General features: G+C 43.5%; 1 protein-coding gene across 1 annotated transcript in view; it reads right to left on the bottom strand.

Annotated features, from left to right (window-relative positions):
• LOC126199030 (uncharacterized) overlaps window positions 1-15412 on the bottom strand; it is a 152703-nt gene that overhangs the window by 94001 nt on the left and 43290 nt on the right. The window contains exon 3 of the mRNA XM_049935731.1: window positions 7816-7996. Within this exon, the coding sequence (XP_049791688.1) occupies window positions 7816-7996 (181 nt within the window). The remainder of the gene's footprint in view (window positions 1-7815; window positions 7997-15412) is intronic.

Genomic DNA, 15412 nt, shown 5'->3' on the forward strand with positions numbered 1-15412 from the left:
ACAGAAGGTATCATCACAGTATGAAACACTTTCCTAAACAAAATGTACATCTCCTACCGGAGTTCCACACACAAGGGTTTTCAAATGCCCCAATAAACAACAGTCTAGTGGGTTTAGATCCGGAGAGGGTGGAGGGCAAGGAATTGGTCCACCTCTGCCAATCCGCCTGTCACGAAATCCGCTATTTATAAGTCTACGAACATTAACACTGAAATTAGGAGGAGCTCCATCGAGCACAAGGTACACGTTATGGCGCACTCGCTTAGGCACGTGTCCTAACAGAACAGGAAGAGTATTATCTAAGAAAGCATGGTAAGTTTCTCCGGTGTGAGTGGGTGGAAGAACATTGGGTCCTAACAAACAATCACCAATAATACCGGCCCTAACGTTGACAGAAAATCAGTGTTGTTGACGTGGTTGCATAACTTCGCGAAGATTCTCGACAGCCCACACGTGCTGATTGGTAAAACTTTCAACCTGATATCGTTGAAACGCAGCCACATCATTGAGTAGCACATTTTCTCTAAAGTGAGGGTTTATATTGTTAAATGTACTTCCACATCTACATCTACATAGTGCAAACAACTGTGAAGTGCATGGCAGAGTTGTACTAGTTATTACGGCTTCTTCTCGTTCCCTTCACATATGGAGTGCGGGAAGAATGATTGTTTAAGTGCCTCTGAGCGTGCTGTAATTAATCTCTTCTTGTCGTCACGGTGCCTATGTGAGCCAAAGGTAGGCGGTTGTGGTATATTCCATGAGTCATCAATTAAAGCTGGTTCTTGAAACTTTGTAAGTAGGTTTTCTCGCGATAGTTCAGATCTGTCTTCAACAGTCTGCCAGTTAAGTCTCTTCATCATCTCTGTGACACAGTAGCGATCTCCTTTGTAGACTTATTACACTTCCCCAGTACTCTGCTAACAAACCGAAGTCTATCACCCGTTTCCCCGTTTTACTCACTACTGAGCCTATATAACCATTCCATTTCACGTCCTCACAGAGTATTACACCCAGGCATGTGTAAGAGTTGGCTGAGTCCAACGGTGACTCACTCATATTATAGTCATACGACACTCCGTTTTTTTCGTTTTGTGAAATGCGCAATTTTACATCTCTGAACAAATTTAAACCAAGTTGCCAGTCTTTGCCCCACTTTGAAATCTTACCGAGACCTGACTAAATATTTACGCAGGTTCTTCCGGACAGTACTTCATTACAGACAAGTGCATCATCATCAGAAACTCTGAGATTACTATTAATATTGTCCGCAAGGTCATTAATATACAACATGAACAATAGGGGTCCAAACGCAGGTCCCTGCGGCACACCCGAAGTCTCACGATACCTCTCAACCTAAGATAACCTGATGCATCCTCCCTACCAAGAAATCCTCAATCCGGTCACAAATTTCACTTGACAGACCATATGATCGTAGGTATGGCGCTAAGTGAAATGCTTTTCGCAAATCGAGAAATACTGCATCTACCTGACTGCCTTGGTCTAAGGATTACAGTATATCATGTTACAAAAGTGTGAGTTGTGTTTCACACGATCGATGTTTCCGGAATCCCCGCTGGTTGGCATGGATGAGATCATTCCATTACAGATACCTTATTATGTTTGAGCTCAGATTACGTTCTAAGATTCTACAGCAAATCGATATCAAGGATATTGGGCGGCAGCATTGTGAATGACGTCCACTACACAATTTGTAAACGGGTGTGACCTGTGCTTTCTTCCAAGTACTGGGCACGGTGTTTTGTTCGAGGTATCTAGGATGGATTGTAGTCACAAGACGGGATAACTCAGCTAGAAATTCAGTACACCATCCTATAGTGATTTTATCGGGCTGTGGAGTTATGTACAATTTTAACGATTTCAGCGGTTTACCAACACCACTAACACTAGTGTCTGTTTCACTCATCTTTTCTGTGCTACGAGAATTACGTTGGCGCCATTCTTCTAGGTTTTTCTTTGTAAAGGACATTTGAAAACGGAGTAAATCATTCCAGCTTTTGCTTTGCTACCCTCAGTTTCAGTTCCTGTCTCATTCCCGATTGACTAGACACGAACTTTGGGCCACGAATAGCCTTTACATACGACCAGAATGTTTTCTGTCATTGGACAGTATTCTTCTACGGGAGTCACTGAATGATTTACGCATTAAGCAGTCGCAGAAGCCTGCCGGTGCCGGAATATAAGGTGCTGATAGTGCCTGCATATGCTGTACATGGTGTGGATACAACAGGTCGACTTTACTTGTTGGAGCTAATAGTTTACGCCGACTCTAGGGTTGTTAGCTGCACGAAGACATTCTTTCCCCAGTTGAGGTGTCCTCGTCCTTGCTCCAAACACCCACGTGTTTCATACTGTGCTGATACGTTCTTTCCTGCGTGTCTCCCGTGAGTGATGCGCCGAAGAGTTGTAGAAACTGAGCTCTAACATCGAAATAAAGCGTTCCCAGACCTGTGTCAATTAGCTTATTTTTTTCGTCTACATGTGAGGATTGTTTCCTGAAAGTTTGGCAACACCTTCTTTTTTTACACCCTGTATAAATTTGCACGGAAACGCTACCTTACTGGCATGTGTTCAGTGTTACGTGTCAGATGATAGTGGTCGAATGTTCGAATTACGACGCTGTGGTGTTCAGCAATTGGCGGGCAGCCTTTCGTCGTAAAGTAGCATTGCGCGCCCGGACCGAGCTTGAAATGACCCTAAGAGGCACGATGACAGACATGTATCGAGCTGCTTATGGCGGGGTAATAAGCGATAGGGTGGTGCCAAGGATTGCAATTTCCGTGGACTCCAGAGTGGTTGCCCGCGACACCTTGCTGTACCGCGAGCCAGAGACACTCGCCGTTGTTGCGGCTGATGTCCTTACTGGAGCCACGACGGCAGGTTGAGAGTCGGAGGACGTACTGGTACTGATCGCGGCGTGAAGCAGAGCTGTGAGAAGGCGTCGCAGATCAGAGGGAACTGCACAAGATACGAGATTTGAACACTCTGGGCTATCGAGGTCTTCTAGATTCCAGTAACACCGCGCTAGTGCCAGAGGCCGTAAACCATGAGTTACTTATTTTGAAGTAAAGTATAATTAGTAACGGACTTAGATCTTAATTAGGAATTAGTAACTTAACTAGTACCAGGCGTAGTAGTATAAAACAGGAAACTCCGTATAGATGGTGCCAGCCGTCAGAGTAAAGCCCGTAAGACCGCGTATGCAGCGCCATCTGCTTCCTGTAACGGCTGACGACGAATGTCAGCACACAGTAAACCAAGTTCCATACATCGGTATCTGTTTCAAAGTCGTAAACATGTCTAGTTTTGTGCCTACGAACTACGATTTGCGAACGGAACTGGCTTTCTGTTATCATTTGAAGAAAACTGCTGCAGAATCGCATCGAATGCTTTTCGAAGATTTCGGCGAACATGCTCTTAGGGAAAACACAGTGTTTCGAGTGGTCCAAACAATTCAGAAGTGGCGATTTTGATGTAACAAGCGACGAGCGCGGGAAACCACTGAAAAAGTTCGAAGACAACGAATTGCAGGCCTCATTGGATGAAGATGATTTTCAAATTCAACGGGAACTCGCTGATCAATTGAATGTGACGCAAAAGCCGTTTCTCTTCCATTGAAAGCTATGCGAAAGGTGCAGAGAGTGGGAGATGGGTTCCACATGAACTGAATGAAAGACAGCAAGCAAATCGAAAGACCAGTTGTCAAATGCTGCTCGCCAGATACAAAAGAAAGTCGTTTCTCCATCGAATAGTGGCAAGTGATGAAAAATGGATATATTTTGAGAATCCTAAATGTTGTAAATCATGGGTGAATCCAGGCAAACCATCGACATCCAGTGCAAGACCAAATCGCTTTGGAAAGAAGACAATGCTCTGTATTTGGTGGGATCAGAAGGTTGTCATCTACTATGAGCCGATAAAACCTGGTGAAACCGTTAAGACTGATCGCTACCAACAGCAACTGACCGACTTAAATCGAGGATTGTGTGAAAAAGGACTGCAATAAGGGAATAGGCAACACAAAGTCACATTGCTCCATTATAACGCCCCGTCACACACAGCAGAGAAACGATCGAGTAGTTCAGTTGTAGCTAGGGCATGCGGCTTATTCTCCAGACTTGGCTTCGTCCGATTATCATCTGTTTGCGTCAATGGGACATGCTCTCGAAAATGGCTCAAATGGCTCTGAGCACTACGGGACTCAACTGCTGAGGTCATTAGTCCCCTAGAACTTAGAACTAGTTAAACCTAACTAACCTAAGGACATCACAAACATCCATGCCCGAGGCAGGATTCGAACCCGCGACCGTAGCGGTCTTGCGGTTCCAGACTGCAGCGACTTTAACCGCACGGCCACTTCGGCCGGCGACATGCTCTCGCTGCACAATAGTTCAGTCAGTATGAAAATGTACGAAAATGGCTGGATGACTGGTTCGCTTCAAAAGAAGAACTGCTTTTTGGTGTGCCATTCATAGCCTGCCGGACATGTGGAAGAAATGTATAAATAGCAATGGAGATTACTTTGAATAAAATATTGTTTATCACAGTCAAACAACAGACGAGTAATTATTGCAGCCAAATTCCGGTTTCATACTCTACACCAGGTTTGTTTTAGTCAGTAAGTAGTATTTTATGAATTAGCTGGAAACTTTTTCTTTAAGTACTAGCCAATTAAAATTATACAGTAATAGGTACTATAAACAATAAGAATATATTGCCTGCTGAGCTATCTATGGCTGTAGCCTCCAATTTAAGCCAGTTGTAAGGATACAAATATAGCCCTGTCCCGAACACATCGAATCTGCCTTTATGCGTCTTTGATCCAGGGAGTTGGCGTCGTTGGCGGGGGAATCCCATTGCATTAAAATGGTGCTGCTTGGCGCCCGAAGTCCTTCCGGAGCTTTCACTAAAAGACGGTAGCAAGTGTGCGCGTCGACAGCGATCGTATATAAGATTTCTTGAATTAAAGAACTGGGGGTATTAAGAGAGCCAGCGAGTAACTCCTGAATTAAAACCGACCGTAAAACACGAACCAGCAGTGGCAAACTCGATTCACACGGTTTTAACCGCGTGATTGCGGTTGCAGAGCGAGTGTGTTGCTTGTGTTTAAAGTATAATAAATCGAATGTTGTCATATAATCGTGAACTTCATTTAACTTTATCGTAATAATGATAGTATTTTTGTGGGAAATATGATCAGAATTACTGGAGTCGCAGACAAGGCACGCGTCAGAACACACGGTTCTTTGTCGAGCTGACACGTGTACCTCAGTTGTAAGCTCGCCCTCCTCGCTGCCATAATCATCAAGTCCAATTGCCTACTAACCCAAAAACACCAGAGTTGGCTTAATAAAAAGGAGGAGCGACCCACACAGTCTAAGTAGGATACGCGCAGATGTGAAGCCTCCAAATTCGGCGGCCAGTAGCAGTATGACGGTGTGTGCCGTAAACCTATACACATGGACTTAAACTTTAGAAGCCACCAGCTGTCACCATCGGTCGCAAAGGAGTAGGACGCTCAGGGCGTTCACCGACAGAGCACCAGCCGCGTCACATTCAAACAGTTTATCTCATGAGCAACGCCACCTCCGTACCGTATTCCTGAAAAATGGATATTCCGAACCGGAGATTCGCTGTGCCTAACGACCAGCGCCTGTTATACAACATGAGAAGCTGCAAACAAGTGAAAGAGCAATGGTCGTCTTGACATACGTCGGCTGCGTTTCCTCGGAAATAGTAAGATTACTCGAGAAAGCGAAGTTCAATACTTCTTCTGTCCGCCTGTGTAACTCAGAGCACTTCTGAGTTCGGTGAAAGGCAATCTCGGTTTGAGAAGATTCCCTGTAGATGCGGGAAGTCGTACACAGGGCAAACGTATCCCACCGAGTAACACAGATGCGTCGAACATCGACGACACACACGTCTGGACCAGCCACAGAAATCTGCAGTGGCCTTGTACCGTCTCAGTACGGGGCACAACGTGGACTACTAAAATACCAAAATTCTATCGTGGATGTCTTAGTACTGGGACAACATAATTAAAGAAGGCACCGAAATTCGGAGCCAGACAAATCTTCTGAACAGAGAGGGAGGATCCCAACTTTGCACAGCATGGGATCTCGCGGTAGCCGAGTTAAAATCGCAACGACCACAAAGAAGAATTGCTGATTATAACAAGGGATGACGCTTTGTTGGCGACGTAGATATTCGGATGAATCGACGAGGATGAACACGCGCCAGCGCAGACACATGTATTCATTGAATGGCAGGAGGCTCCCGAGAGAGGGCGCTGGGGCGGCCGACTGCACTGAACACTATTTAGGACGGCCTTTGCACCTGCACCGAACCATTTGGTTCATTGTCCGACAGGTGACGTAGCTGCCCTTCTCGCTACGGATCAGGAAACCTTCGCTACTGGTCACTGAGTCTTGCGCGTTTGCGCCCTCGCGTTTTCTGCTTAGACTTGTGGAAAAGTCATGCAGCTCAGCAGTGTGTTACGCCTATGAAATATTGTGGGAATTTCCCGACATCCGACGTCTCGCCAGAAAACCATTTCTACAACTGGTCAGTCGGGAAAGCCTCAAGCAACCCATACTTCAGTGTTATTTACCTTTAATACCAGTACGAGAATAATAATTACTCGTCAACTGCATCTCGATTTGTATTACTGTTTTTAACCAATCATATATTGTATTAGCCGTCTTCAGTGCGTTTATGAGTACTGTGCTTTGTCCATTACTCTCCCAGCACTGGTAATACACCTGTGGACTCTTCTATCGCAGTAAAATACGTTAGGGAGGCGTAAAGTGGAACTCTGACAAAACTGACCGTGGAAATGTGATGAAATCTTATGGGACTTAACTGCTAAGGTCATCAGCCCCTAAGCTTACACACTACTTAACCTAAAGTATCCTAAGGACAAACACACACACCCATGCCCGAGAGAGGACTCGAACCTCCGCCGGGACCAGTTGCACAGTCCATGACTGCAGCGCCCAAGACCGCTCGTCTAATCCCGCGCGGCTAAAAACTGATCGTTACGCTACGGAGCTGACGTGAAACTGGGTTCAGGCTAATGATTTACTCTTCGTGCTTCGATTCGTGCCGTTTATCTTGTGTCTGAGAATAACAGTTACTCGTCTTTTGCAACTGATTTTTTACCATTTTGAACCAAATAAGTTTCACCTAATTGTATAAGGCATTCTCGGTCGCTTTCACAGGGATAATTGACACCTTACGTTAGACTATGGAGTTCATTACAGTATTTCAAAGAATGTTCTGCACGTCTTCGTTTTTCAAGGTTTTTTTCCTCTCAGTGTTACTCCTGGCGTCCTTCTGTTTTACGTTAGCGTAAAAAAGCTTTTGAGTACATTTCGACGTTTATTAATGCAGTCATTTTTCTAAAATTCACAGTGACTCATGACCGGTAAAAACACACCGTGAAGAATGCGAGAAGCCGATTCCAACTTATTAAGAACATAAAGACTGGAGTGACTCTTGTTGGTCACTTTCTAAAACCAAAGTATATCACTGCTTCGTGTACTGCTCTGTAGAAAGAGAATCTCTGACTTTATTTACGGATGTTGTCGAAATCATTTAGTTATTTTAATTGCCTGTCAAACACGCATTGCTTTAGCTCGTTTACCCATCGTAAAATCTATGACAATAAGATCGCAATGATTCGTTTTGAGCAAGCCATTTTGAAGGAAATCCACAGACAGAACATTGTGTTAGACAACATTTCGCAATACAAACAGGAAAGCTAAAGTCACCTTCTGTGCGGCTAGAAATAAATACCTGTACGTCTGATATGGCTCGAGGCCAGTTGGAGCGGCGGGCGCCGCCAGCTGGTACCACGCGGGACCGACAGGTGGCAGCACCTGCAGCGCCGGCCACTGGTAGGCGGCCGCTGCGTCCTCAGCGCTGGGCGCCACCCGCATTCTGAATGTGGCGCCGTCGGGTGTCATTCCACTGTACGCTGGACAAAGGAAACAGCTCCGTGTCAAAGAGTCCGACGTTTTGACGCAATAACTGTGTTCTATAACGGCGCGTTGGTAAGGAAGCGGCAAATACATCGTTACTTTTGTTTGAAGCAAAAGTTATTTCACGTGCAAAAGGCAGATGTATCGGAACAGAGGCGCTTACAAAGGAATTGGTTGGTGTATCAACGTTAAAATAATACACACAGAACTCTTTATTAACGGACATCTTCTGACACAATGAGCTGCATTTGAAACTTTTATTACCCACATCGGTATTCGGGAGTAATGTCATACAGAAGAACAATTTACAACTGTCATGCATGTCACTGTTACAAGGATACATATCGTAAGGACACTTATGCTTCTGCTGTTACATAAACAGTTCTTGTGTTGTGGAAATTGATATACTATCATACTCAAAAGTATCCCAACGACCTTAACTGTGTTTCGACAGATTTGTATCCAAGCCACGTAACGTAACACTCTTTCAGGTTCTCTGCACTCTTTACCGTATAGTCGTTTGACTATACAAAACGATTGCTGCAATAGGCCACAAGAGGTAACCACTCCGTATGGCTGTTAATCCAGATTCATATTAATATCACGATAATTCAAATATCAGAAAACATGTTACTAGAGATGACACACACATTACGGTTCTGTACTCGAATTACACTAAATCACATTTCAGAAAGCAAACTTCAAACTTGAAATTAGATTATGAACATTTTTGTACTGGACTGGGACCCGCAAGACCAGTCCAGAAACTATTGTTCCTATTAACTAATCACGAAAAATCTTAAAAATTATATCAATCACAAATAACAAATGTGCTCTGGTCTAAACTTGAAAAGACACAGCATAAAATTTTGTGTTATACTGGGATTTCAACCCAGCACATAACCCTACTGTTAACCTAGCACAATCAAATGTTAGCTACCAAAAAGTTTCACCAGTAGCGAGATGACAAACTGAAATATCGAGATGGAAAACTTTTGCCTTTTCCAGATTTGAACATGGCACGTATCGTCGTTGCCTTCTAACCACGAACAGGCGTTAAATATCGCTTTATTTCATCGACAACGAAATATGCATGTAGCTAAACCGGAAATAACGCGACGAAAATTGGAAATTTCTGTGCTAGTTGGGAGTTGAAGCCTACACATGCGTTGTTGACTACACACAAAACGGCTTTGACTAATTCTTTTTCACCATCAACTAAGAATATCGTATTTGAATCCAAGGGCGGATTAAAGGGGGTCGGAGGGGGCGACCTCCCTCCCCCCCGCCACCGAGAATTGAAACTAAATTAAAATTTTAAAAATTGACTCTGAGCACTATAGGACTTAACTTCTAAGGTCATCAGTCCCCTAGAACTTAGAACTACTTAAACCTAACCAACCTAAGGACATCAAACACATCCATGCCCGAGGCAGGATTCGAACCTGCGACCGTAGCGGTCGCGCGGCTCCAGACTGTAGCGCCTAGAACCGCCCGGCCACCTCGGATGGCTAAATGTAAATCAAATAGCAATTTTAGTAATCTGCGCCGCAGTTAAGCACTCGAATTTTGGGGTCTTGGTCAGCGGATTTGTTCATTTAATTGAGTATTCCCCAAGCCTCCTTACTTTGTGGGCCCAGGAGAGTGTACTACGTGTCCCTCTCCTGCAACAACTGTGGACGCCAGATGTCAGCAGCAGCAGGGCTTTCCGACCTGCCACAGCAGCACGCGCGCCTCGCGTCCCTTAGGGCACTGCCTGCTTTGGTCCCATTGTTGTCATTGCTACTATTGTTAGAATGCTTACAAAATGGAGAGCAGAAGACGCAAACAAAACAATTCTTCCCGACTGCACAACTGAGTGTTTGCAGTTTTGCACCCCAGAAATTTTTCCAACAATTAGATCTTTGATGTTGACCCTTTCTTCTCTCCCGTGTCAACTGCAACAGCAGAAAAATCTTTCTCAACACTCAAACTCACTAAGAATTGGTTGAGAAATCGTTGTGGTCTGTATCACTTAACAGGGACTGCTTTTTGCACGTCCAAAGAGACATCATTATAAAGTAATAAAAATTATAGGTAGCTATATTGAGAATGTCGGAAAAAACAGAAAATATATGTTTTATTAAGTACAGATAATGTTTAATATAGTGATAGTTATTGTTCTGTGATCTAAAAAGATTGAGTAATTAGCATTCACACACTTAAATTACAATTTTGTATAAAAATTGAAAAAAGTGGGAGTCAGATGCTAATGTGCATGAAAAATGCCAAATATACACGGTATCATTGTGAATATGATTGAAAATAAAAATCAGAAAAAGATATTTGAGTATCTATTTAAGACTTCACAATTATTATTAATTATTATTTTCAAAATATGAGTGTAATTTATATAGGGTGGTCCATTCATCGTGACTGGGCCAAATATCTCACGAAATAAGCGTCAAACGAAAAAACTACAAAGAACGAAACTTGTCTAGCTTGAAGGGGGAAACCAGATGGCGCTATGGATGGCCCGGTAGATGGCGCAGCCATAGATCAAGCGGATATCAACTGCGGTTTTTTTAAAACAGGAACCTCCATTTTTTATTACACATTCGTGCAGTACGTAAAGAATACATGGAAGAATCCAGGAGATACTAGAAGGTATCAGATAGATCATATAATGGTAAGACAGCGATTTAGGAACCAGGTTTTAAATTGTAAGACATTTCTAGGGGCAGATGTGGACTCTGACCACAATCTATTGGTTATGAACTGTAGATTAAAACTGAAGAAACTGCAAAAAGGTTGGAATTTAAGGACATGGGACCTTGATAAACTGACTAAACCAGAGGTTGTAGAGAGTTTCAGGGAGAGCATAAGGCAACATTTGACAGGAATGGGGGAAAGAAATACATTAGAAGGAGAATGGGTAGCTTTGAGAGATTAAATAGTGAAGGCAGCAGACGATCATGTAGGTAAAAAGACGAGGACTGGTAGAAATCCTTGGGTAACAGACGAAATATTGAATTTAATTGATGAAAGGTGAAAATATAAAAATGCAGTAAATGACGCAGGCAAAAAGGAATACAAACGTCTCAAAAATGAGATCGACAGAAAGTGCAGGGATGGCTAGAGGACAAATGTAAGGATGTAGAGGCTTATCTCACTAGGGGTAAGATAGATACTGCCTACAGGAAAATTAGAGAGACCTTTGGAGAAAAGAGAACCACTTGTATGAATATCAAGAGCTCAGATGGAAACCCAGTTCTAAGCAAAGAAGGGAAAGCAGAAAGGTGGAAGCAGTATATACAGGGTCTATACAAGGGCGAAGTACTTGAGGGTAATATTATGGAAATGGAAGAGGATGAAGATGAAGATTAAATGGGAGATACGATACTGCGTGAAGAGTTTGACAGAGCACTGAAAGACTTAAATCGAAACAAGACCCCGGGAGTAGACAACATTCCATTAGAACTACTGACAGCCTTGGGAGAGCCAGTCATGACAAAACTCTACCATCCGGTGAGCAAGATGTATGAAACCGGCGAAATATCCTCAGACTTCAAGAAGAATATAATAATTCCAATCCCAAAGAAAGCAGGTGTTGACAGATGTGAAAATTACCGAACTATCAGTTTAATAAGTCACAGCTGCAAAATATTAACGCGAATTCTTTACAGACGAATGGAAAAACTGGTAGAAGCCGACCACGCGGAAGATCAGTTTGGATTCCGTAGAAATGTTGGAACACGTGAGGCAATACTGACCTTACGCCTTATCTTAGAAGAAAGATTAAGCAAAGGCAAACCTACGTTTCTAGCATTTGTGGACTTAGAGAAAGCTTTTGACAATGTTGACTGGAATTCTCTCTTTCAAATTCTGAAGGTGGCAGGGGTAAAATACAGGGAGCGAAAGGCTATTTACAATTTGTACAGAAACCAGATGGCAGTTATAAGAATCGAGGGACACGAAAGGGAAGCAGTGGTTGGGAAGGGAGTGTGACAGGGTTGTAGCCTCTCCCCGATGTTATTCAATCTGTATATTGAGCAAGCAGTAAAGGAAACAAAAGAAAAATTCGGAGTAGGTATTAAAATCCATGGAGAAGAAATAAAAACTCTAAGGTTCGCCGATGACATTGTAATTCTGTCAGAGACAGCAAAGGACTTGGCAGAGCAGTTGAAGGGAATGGACAGTGTCTTGAAAGGAGGATATAAGATGAACATCAACAAAAGCAAAACGAGGAGAATGGAATGTAGCCGAATTAAGTCGGGTGATGCTGAGGGAATTAGATTAGGAAATGAGACACTTAAAGTAGTAAAGGAGTTTTCTATTTGGGGAGCAAAATAAGTGACGATGGTCGAAGTAGAGAGGATATAACATGTAGACTGGGAATGGTAAGGAAAGCGTTTCTGAAGAAGAGGAATTTGTTAACATCGAGTATAGATTTAAGTGTCAGGAAGTCGTTTCTGAAAGTATTTGTATGGAGTGTAGCCATGTATGGAAGTGAAACATGGACGATAAATAGTTTGGACAAGAAGAGTATAGAAGCTTTCGAAATGTGGTGCTACAGAAGAATACTGAAGATTAGATGTGTAGATTACGTAACTAATGAGGAGGTATTGAATAGAATAGGGGAGAAGAGGAGTTTGTGGCACAACTTGACAAGAAGAAGGGACCGGTTGGTAGGTTACGTTCTGAGGTATCAAGGGATCACAAATTTAGCATTGGAGGGCAGCGTAGAGGGTAAAAATCGTAGAGGGAGACCAAGAGATGAATACACTAAGCACTTTCAGAAGGATGTAGGTTGCAGTAAGTACTGGGAGATGAAGAAGCTTGCACAGGATAGAGTAGCATGGAGAGCTGCATCAAACCAGTCTCAGGACTGAAGACCAAAACAACAGCAACAACGTAAAGAAATATGAATGTTTTAGTTGGACCACTTTTTTCGCTTTGTGATAGGTGGCACTGTAATAGTCACAAACGTATACGTACGTGGCATCACGTAACATTCCGCCAGTGAGGACGGTATTTGCTTCGTTGTTGGAGGGGAGGGAAAATACTTTCAACGTGGTACACCTTAGAAATTACGGCAAGATTTATCAGAGTAATTTTTTTGTATTATATCTAGAGAATTCTCTCTTAATACCGCTTGGAGGCTGTTGAGCTTCATTTTCAAATTCCAGGCTTCTATCTTCGTAAGACATTTGCTACACTGTATCCCCAGAAGTTTGATGTTATCTGCTTGCTCTACTGGACCGGTTTCAACGAATCCTATCCCTCTGCCTAACAGCAAAATGCTAGATTTACCGATTCTGATTTTAACTTCAGAACAGTAACTATAAGCTTGAATCACGTCCTCTATTTTCATGAGATCGGTTGAATCAGTCATGTGCACTACCAGGTGATATCTACATAAATATTTGTAGCCTCCACTTTCAGTTCCAGGAAGCCTGACAAATAATTATCATAGAATAGCCTCGATTGATATCGAGTACAGCAGCATCGAGAGGGCACAACCTCGTCGTATCGTCCCTAGAGTTGGGATTCTCACTGTACATTATGCATTTACAAGAATTTTGAAATTACGCACGCGTTTAGCCTCCAGATAATATTTACAAAAAATAGCCTCATTTCCATTTTCGACACGACGTGTATGAGGTAGCTATGATGGACTCTGTGAGAAGCTTTGTTCATATGGTTCAAATGGCTCTGAGGACTACGGGACTTAGCATCTGAGGTCATCAGTCCCCTAGAACTTAGAACTACTTAAACCTAACTAACCCAAGGACATCACACACATTCATGCCCGAGGCGGGATTCAAACCTGCGACCGTAGCGGTCACGCGGTTCCAAGAAGCTTTGTCCGTGGCTGACGACACGACGGCGACTCTGCAGTTGGATGCCGAAACGACAGCCGTCACATCCCGGTGTTCCTCCAGAGCTCGCTGTATTGTCCGCCTGGGGACGGCACACGTCTGATACTGGACGATAAGACGACCAGCAGTTGCGTTCAATCGAACGACCTGTACCCTAGTAACCAGCGTGTAGTCAGCGTTTAGAAGCGACGCAGGACGCATGTTCTGCAAATCACTAGCGCAGCCCAGTTTAGGAAGCACCACTATAAGCCCTGTTAGGCAGATGTATGTATTTCGTCGAGCACAGCGGACAACGAATTGCCGATTAAATTCCAGTACTTTAAGTAAGACTCTACTGGAAACCCGTCGGGTCCAGGGAATTTTTTCCGTGGGCTTCCTTTCAACGCTTCGAACAGTTCCTCTTCAGTAAGTTGAATTCCCAGTTCTGCATACTCAGCTTACATCACAGTTGGTTCAATGCAGCTTAAAAATGCCATACTTGTGTCGTCGTCAGTGCTGTGAAATAAGCATGTGCAAACTTTATGACGTCCTATTGGCAGGTGAGTTATCTTCCATAACCATTTCGGAGAGAGCTTATGTGGAGACGGCGATCTCTCTTGAATTCGTCCAGAAGGTGGAAAAGCGCTGTTTCTCGATCCCTGAACTTGCTGGCGTTTCAGAGCGATTATTTTGGCCTTCATCAGTGGCATACTGGCGGTGTCTGTGCGTAGTTCTCTTAGATACTGGAAGTAGAATTGAATTGTATGCCATCCCCACAGTTTCTTTTCAAAAGCTAAGCTTTTTAGTAAAGATCGTATTTTAGGTTTTGCGTGTGCTACCCACCATTCCAGCTTAGTTGTGTAGCGTCGATTGTTCCTTAGGCAAATTTCCCAACTTCGCTTAAACTCGTGCTCAAGCTCAGCGTCCACCACATGTGACGTACTGAATTTCCAAATACCTCTTCCCTAAATGCCCTTTGCTTTGGCGTGCTTAGCCACAACTGCCAAATGGTCAGAGTAAGTGACTGGATAAGTTTCGGTGCTAGCTACACTGTTCTTCAATCTACTAGAGTCGTAGATTCCGTCTGTCCTACTCATGGAATGGCTAGCGATATAAGTGAACCCAGGATTCCCTCTTGGATGGCTGTGCCAGTTGTCCATGAGGCGCAGCCCTTCCACTAAGTCTCTCATTTCCAGGCATATGTTAGGATTGGGTGTTTGGTCGGCGGCGGAAAGGAAGTTGAAATCACCAGGAAGGATGGTGTTCACTTACGCGGGGTTGATTAACTCAACTATGCTTTCCTGACAGAAAGTAGTTCTATCCAGTGTGGCATGCGAACCAGGTCGTGCATAGATATTAATGAGGTGTTTCAACACAAGTTCCTCGTCCACTCGCTAACTTTTTAACACCTCTAGGTATAATTCCGTCTTTGAAAATGTAGCGGTTCCGCTTTCAGGTCCTCTGTTGACGATAGCATTGTACGCCACAATATGTTCCACTGTCTGTATGCACTTCTTCCAAAAGGAGTATGTCTATCTTGAGTGCATTTATAAAATCTAGTTGACATTCTTG

The sequence above is a fragment of the Schistocerca nitens genome, chromosome 8 (genome assembly GCF_023898315.1).
Source record: "Schistocerca nitens isolate TAMUIC-IGC-003100 chromosome 8, iqSchNite1.1, whole genome shotgun sequence".
Lineage (NCBI taxonomy): Eukaryota > Metazoa > Arthropoda > Insecta > Orthoptera > Acrididae > Schistocerca > Schistocerca nitens.